Raw genomic sequence first — 6,516 nt, 5'->3', positions numbered from 1 at the left:
GCCCTTGGGCTGTGCCAGATCTGACACAGAGGGGAAGGAAAACAGGGCTCCACGAGGTGCCGTCCCCTCGGCCTCTGCTCTGGGAGGGGACAGGCATGTGCAGCCACTGCCGGTGGCTCCTGGAAGGAGCCTTTGCCAGTATCAACAGACCCTGAAGCAAAGGTCCAAGCACGGTGTGCCAGGGCGTCCCTTGGCAGGGCCTGGCTCTCAGGGGAGGGGTGGGAATTCCTGAAAGCCTCTGGTGTTGCCTTGAAAAGGGTTAATTTTTAATTATCGGTCTCACGGGCAGTTTCCAGCCAGCAGCCCCCGGCTCGGAGGCACCCGGCGATCCGCCCTGGGCCTCCTCAGCTCGGCTGGTGCGAGGTGCCGGGCCCCACTGCCGGCCCGCGCTAGGCGCCCGGGCGGGGGGAGTTCCGGGGACCGCTGGCGCTCATCGCCCCGGGCGCCACGTCCCCAAGGGCCGCCCCTCGCCCGCCCGGCGCCCGCCAGCCCCGGCCCGGAGCCCGCGGGACCGGGAGCGGCTCTGCCCCGCCCCGCGCCGCCGGGCGGCGCCCGCGGGCCGCGAGAGGTGCCGCGGCTCGGAGAAGCGCCGGGCCGGGGCAGCGGGGCCGGGGCAGCGGCGCCGGGTCGGGGCTGGCCGCGGGGGCCTGGGCCAGGCCGCGCCGTCGCCCCTCTTCCCTTGGCGGGCGCCGGGGGACGCAGCCCGGCCCGCTGCAGCGGGGCGAGGAGCGCGGGCGCCGAGGGAAGCAGGGCAGCCGACCTTCCCTCCCTGGCCGTGAGCCCTGGCCTCGTTCCCTTCCCACGGCCGGACCCCGGCCTGCCCAGCCCAGCCCCGCCAGCCCAGCGCCTCGAGCCCTCCACCGGTCCTTGCCGCGGCCTCCCCCTCCGTGCTGGCCCCTCGGCCCCAGGAGCACGGGCTGCCCCTCCGGCACTGCCCCTGCGGAAGCCTTCGGCGCCTGCTCCAGCGCTTGCTGCGCCGCCAGCCCTGTCAGCTTTTCCCTGAGCCCCCAGCCTGGGTACTCCTCCAGTCTGCGGCCTCCAGCGCTTGCTCCAGGGAAGAGGGCCCTGTGCGGAGGAAGCTTTTCAGTGCCAGAGCCTGGCCTATGCCATGGCCCCTGGGCGAGGGTCACAGCTGGCTTTGGCACTTCCTTGGCTGACATCGGTGGCAGAGCCGTGCAGAAATGGGCCTTCTAGCAGAAGCCATGCTCAGGTGCTGGTGCTTGAGCTCTTGGGGGGGAGGGTCCCTGCTTAACCCAGTCCATTGGCACCTCTAGGTCAGGTCGTCAGGTGCCACACTTGCCCCACAGGACATGAGGTCAGAGGCCCAGAAGCCATGTGTGCAGCAAGTGCTAAGCCTGGGGGGACCCGGGGTGGGGGGGAGTATTTTGGTCATGCCGGTCCCTGGGCTTTGCTTTCTGGGAACTGCTTAATCAACAACACACTTATGCAATGGGTGCAAGAACCACTCACTGCTCTGTGCTGACCCCTGGCCTAGATCTGGTGGGCCAGAGTGCGCGGGGGGGCATGCAGCTGCGGTGCGAGGAGGGCAGGCAGATTGGATGCTTTTGCTAAGCTGGAGGTGAAATGGGGGTTCATGGCTGCAGCCGTGGGGTGCTGGCCAGTGCAGAGGGATCCTGGCAGGTTTGAAGGGATTAATCCCTTTGGGGAGACCCTGCTCCCCAGCCTGGAAAGGATGGTGGGTTAGAGAGTAATTCACCCTTTTTGCCACTACTTTTTGCCTCCTCTGTTTCATGCTGTGCCACAGCCCCGATCCTCGCGCTATGGATCTGGCAGGGAAGGAGGAATTCAGCACGGCATCATGCCTGTTTCCCTTTCCTGCATGTGTGAAGTTGTGCTGTGGCTGCTGGGAGGTGGTGGTGACACAGAGGTTTTAAAGACCACCCTGGCCTGGCACCTGGGCCAGTGCCGCTCAGGGATGCAGCCTGGGACTCCCTCTAGCTTGCTGCATGTGGGGAGACTGTCAGGCGGAGGGGCCTGGTTCCCTCCATGGCTTGAAGGCAGGAGCAGCCCTGCCCTGTGGGGAATTTAACCTGCCCGGAGAGCCAGAAAGCAAACACTCCACTTCCAGTATGGAGACATGGAATAAAAGGCAGGGGAACGGGCATGCTGTGCACCTGTGAGCATGTCCACAAACGGAGCATGTATTCAAATATTTGGGATGGGGGAGACTGAAAATGTGTTTGCAAGGGAATGTGCAGATGTGTATATACCACTGAGCATCTGTGCAAGTGAGTGTGTGCGCTGCAAGCATGCACAGTGCGTGTGCACTGTGAGTTTGCACAGTGCACCTGTGCCTGGATGAAAAGTGCCAGCTGCTCAGTCCTGCTGGTGCCCAGGCAGCGCTGCCTGCGTGCTGCCTGCAGCCAGGGCTCACAGGCCCTGTGGGAGCTGTGCTCCCAGGCCAGGCTGCGCCCACTCTTTCCTCCCTGTTGACATTCCTGGGCTATTCTGGGAGCTGCCAGCAGGCCCAGCCAGCTGAGAACTTTGCCCCTTGCACTATGGTTGCATCATCTCCGGTGGGTGCTTTTTCCCAGACAGCCCACTCTATTTACACGTCACCTCTGTGCTTGGCCAGAGGCAGGGGCTCTGTGTGGTCAAGACCTTGGAGTTAGTGCTGCACAGCACGGTGGGCACAGGACATGCCTGAAGGACTGGCTGGGCTTCAGGTTCCCACTGCACGCTGGGGGTTCCCTGCTCTGGCACAAGAGCGCTGGGCTCTCCCACTCCCCCGACAACATGGCACCTTGCACCACTTTTGGGAGATTTCTACAGGACCCTGCCCTGGCTAAGGCTGTGCACCCTGCTCTAAGCACAGCATGTGGGGCTAAGAATCCAAAGAACATCTTCAGGTTGATGTGACACTGGCTGCCACCTCATGAGCCCTCAGTACATACAAACATCCATTTTAGTTTGTGTGGAGGAGGCGGCATAGTATACACTTTCGCTGGCCCTGCCCAGCTCTGTCCTGGAGTGAGGCTGGACCAGGCAGTCCAAAGGATAGGCTCAGATCCCCAAACTCATCACATCGTGTGACAAAAGCCCAGAGATGTGAACAGTCCCCAGGGAGCTGCAGGGGTCATCCTGGGAACCGCCCCCGATCCCTGCTGGGTCTTCTGCCTGCTAGGATGGCTAAGGGGGTGCCTGGGGGGCAATGCACAGGCTGTGGGGGCAGGTCTGTAGGCTCCATGGGCAGGCAGGTGAGGCTGGGATCCAGCTGGCAGGCTGCTCCGGGGTCGGTGCTCCTCCACCCGGCCAGGATTTGCCCCAGTCCTCACTTCCTGCAGGTTTTGGACCAGGCAGAGTAACTCAGCGCCCTGCTGCCCCCGCGGGGGTGCCTGGCCGGGTCCCTCTGCACCCCTGGGCAGATGCTAGGGTGAGCTGCAGGCAGGCAGAGCCCCCCCACACACACGCGCGTGCAAGCCACTTAGGCACACATCTCTACTTGTACCACTATTTGTGCACACCCATATGAAGCCCCCCATGCACAGCCTCCCATGCCCCCCCCCCCACTCGTGTCCAGCCCCCGCGGTGCCCTCCACAGGCCGGGGCCAGTGGCAGGTGCTCGGCCCCCCTCGAGGCCTGTGCCTGGCCGCGGGACCCCTCCCGCGGGGACTCGACGGCCTCGCACGGAGTGGGGGCGGGAGGGGGCGGGCGGCAGCGCCCGGCTGCTGGCGGAGCCCCTTCTCCCGGGACAGCGGGGCTCTATCCGCCACCCGCCCCCGCCGCAGGGGGGGCTAATCCCGGTAATCCCCCGCCCCGGCCGCGGCCCGACGGGACGGGACAGGCAGGTGAGCCGGCCAATGGCGGGGGGGCGCCGGGCCCGCCCCCGGCCGCAGGTGCCCAAAGCGGGCGGGCCGCGCCGCACCACTCCCGGTGCCGGCCCGGTCCGTCCCGTCGGTGCCGATGGCGGCGCGAGGCGCGGGCCCGTGGCTGCTGCTGGCGGCGGTGCTGTGCGCGGCGGCGGAGCCGCGCTGCCCGTCGTGTGCGGCGAGCGCGGAGCGGCGGCTGCTGGAGGAAGCGGCCAAGCGGCAGCTGCTGGAGAAGCTGCGGCTCCGGGAGCGGCCGAGGCTCGCCCACGCCGTGCCCCGCGCCGCCGTAGCCCGCGCCCTGCGGCGGCTGCAGGCGGGCGGTGCCCGCCGGGGCCCCGACGACAACGAGCGGGGCTACGAGATCATCAGCTTTGCGGAGCCAGGTGGGTGCGCGGGGCCCGCGGGCAGCCGGGCGCAACCCCCGTGGTCGCCCGTGCGGCCCCCGAGGGCCGGGGCCCCCGGCAGGGCTCGGGTGAGCTGGGCTGCACCCGGTGCCAGACTGCAGGAGACTCTGGGCAAGCCCCTGCTGGGCTGGCCCCTGGAGTAGGGTCTCCCTGCTCTGGGCTGGTGGGGTCCTGCAAGGATGTACAGCCCCTGAACCTCAGGACACTGGAGCACTGCTGGGGCCAGGGTCCTGGCCATCTGCCTCCTTGCAGCGGGGTGAGGGTACCTGGAGCCATGCAGGCTGTGATTAAATCATTAGTTAATGCACCTGCTGTGCACTGGTGACCTCCTGGTGCTGCTGATGCAGGAAGACTCAGCCTGGGAGAAGGAGAGATGGCCCCCCTTTTGCTCCTGCATTGGCCAGTTGGGATCCTACACATGAAATGCTTCCATGTCTGTCCCCTTCCTGAAGGAATGGGGCAACCCAGGGTGCCTGGGACTCCCAGTAGCTGGACTTGGGAGCTGCAAGGACTAGCCTGGGGCAGGGGGAGCGTGGGGAGCTGGAAACACTCTCCAGCCTTGCATCATGCAGCAAAGGGAAAGGGCCAGAAGGGCCAGGTGAGAGCAGGTGCCCCCTGCTCCCTTCTGTGCCCATTCTGCCAGGCAGGGTGGGACAGTCCCCCGTTCCAACACTGCCCCTGTCTGGGTAGCATTCCCAAGGAAGGGAGGGGGACAGTCTGAGGGCCCTGTGGAGGGAAGGAAGTTTGTAGGCCTTTCCTGAGAAGAAGCTGAAAGAGATTGGCCTTGATGTGCAGGATGGTGGTGCACCCTACCTTCCCTAGCATCCTGCAGCATTCACCTCCTCTTTCCTTTCTCCCCTCAGAGCCCACGTCTCCCTCTGGCTTGGGGCTGCAGTTCCACTTCAGAAATACACCAGACCAGGACGTTCACATCCTGCAGGCTCAGCTTTGGCTCTATCTTCGAGTTCCCCGAGACCTGGTAGGCAGCCTGACCCTGAGAATCTTCCTTGCTGGTGGGGAAGATGATTTGGTGGGGGGCAATCGCACGCTGCTGAGTGAGAGACGACTGAGTGCTAAGGGAAGTGGCTGGTGCGCCTTCACCCTCATGCCTGCTCTGCAGCTTTTCTTTGGGGGAGGGCACAGGACCCTGCGGCTGGAACTGGAAAGCCGTGGGGACGGGAGTGATATCATGGCAATAGCCAATGCCAGCCGGTCCCACCAGCCCTTCTTGGTGGCCGAGGCAAAGGTGCGGGAGCCAGGACACCACGTGGCCAAGCGCAGCCTCCGCTGCAGCCAGAACTCCAATCTCTGCTGCCGCAAGGACTACTACGTGGATTTCCGCGACATTGGTTGGAACGACTGGATCATTAAGCCTGAGGGCTACCAGATAAACTACTGCGTGGGCCAGTGCCCTCTACATGTGGCAGGCAGCCCTGGGATGGCCTCTTCTTTCCATACAGCTGTCTTCAACCTTGTCAAAGCTAACAACATCCAGGCATCGGGGCATTCTTGCTGCGTGCCCACGCGACGCCGGCCACTCTCTGTCCTCTACTTCGATCGCAATAGCAACATTGTCAAGACTGATATCCCTGACATGATTGTTGATGCCTGTGGCTGTAGCTAGGGTTGGGGGAGCTATGCTGGGTACCCCCCTTCTCCAGGACTGTCTCTCGGGGAGGGGGCGGGGGGAGGGAAGGGGAGCTGGAGTCAGACTGTGGTGCAATGGACCCCTTTGGAAAGGTTGGGAGGGAGGAAGGGAGGGAGAGGCTCTCATCAGAGGGAGCAGGGGTTGTCTCCAGAGTGCACCTGGGGCAGGGGTCTCTGGGGACACGTGGGACAGAGCCAAGGCCACATCAGACTGCCTGAGTCTGAGCTGTGGGTGGTTGGTGACTCTGGGTGTCCCTGCCCTGACTGGCAGCATCCCTCTGGTCCCGAGCTGATCCCACATTTCTGGTGGTCCTGTTCCCCTCTGTGTGTGGAGTGAGGGGGCCTTGCTTTGCTCACATTTAGAGTGTCTGGTGAAGGTTTGGGACTCAGCCTCCTTGAGAGCAGAGTTGGATGCAGGAATGGGTCTGTTTCCTCCAAGTGGGAAACTGGAAGACAAGAGGCAGTCCTGCTTTTCTCCCCTACTGCAACAAATCTTCCCACATCAAATTTGGGCCTGCTGTTGGGGACAGGTGGAATGAGGCACAAATAACAGGCCTGGAAGATGAGGATGAAGAGTATGACTTTGTCAAGAACCCCAAAACTGCAATGACTAGACACAGTCCTCTGCTCCCAGG

The 6,516-nt window shown here is 64.1% G+C and overlaps 1 protein-coding gene across 1 annotated transcript; it reads left to right on the top strand.

Moving 5' to 3' along the window:
- Positions 1-3,897: 3,897 nt before the first annotated feature.
- On the top strand, positions 3,898-5,858 carry LOC140644492 (inhibin beta C chain-like). The gene is made up of 2 exons (XM_072847365.1): positions 3,898-4,213; positions 5,098-5,858. The coding sequence occupies exons 1-2, from the start codon at positions 3,925-3,927 to the stop codon at positions 5,856-5,858; spliced, it is 1,050 nt and encodes a 349-aa protein (XP_072703466.1). The 5' UTR covers positions 3,898-3,924.
- Positions 5,859-6,516: the final 658 nt, after the last annotated feature.

The sequence above is a fragment of the Ciconia boyciana genome, chromosome 27 (assembly GCF_034638445.1).
Source record: "Ciconia boyciana chromosome 27, ASM3463844v1, whole genome shotgun sequence".
Taxonomy (NCBI): domain Eukaryota; kingdom Metazoa; phylum Chordata; class Aves; order Ciconiiformes; family Ciconiidae; genus Ciconia; species Ciconia boyciana.
Note: the sequence above shows the minus strand (reverse complement) of the source record. Positions and strands in the feature narration are given on the sequence as shown.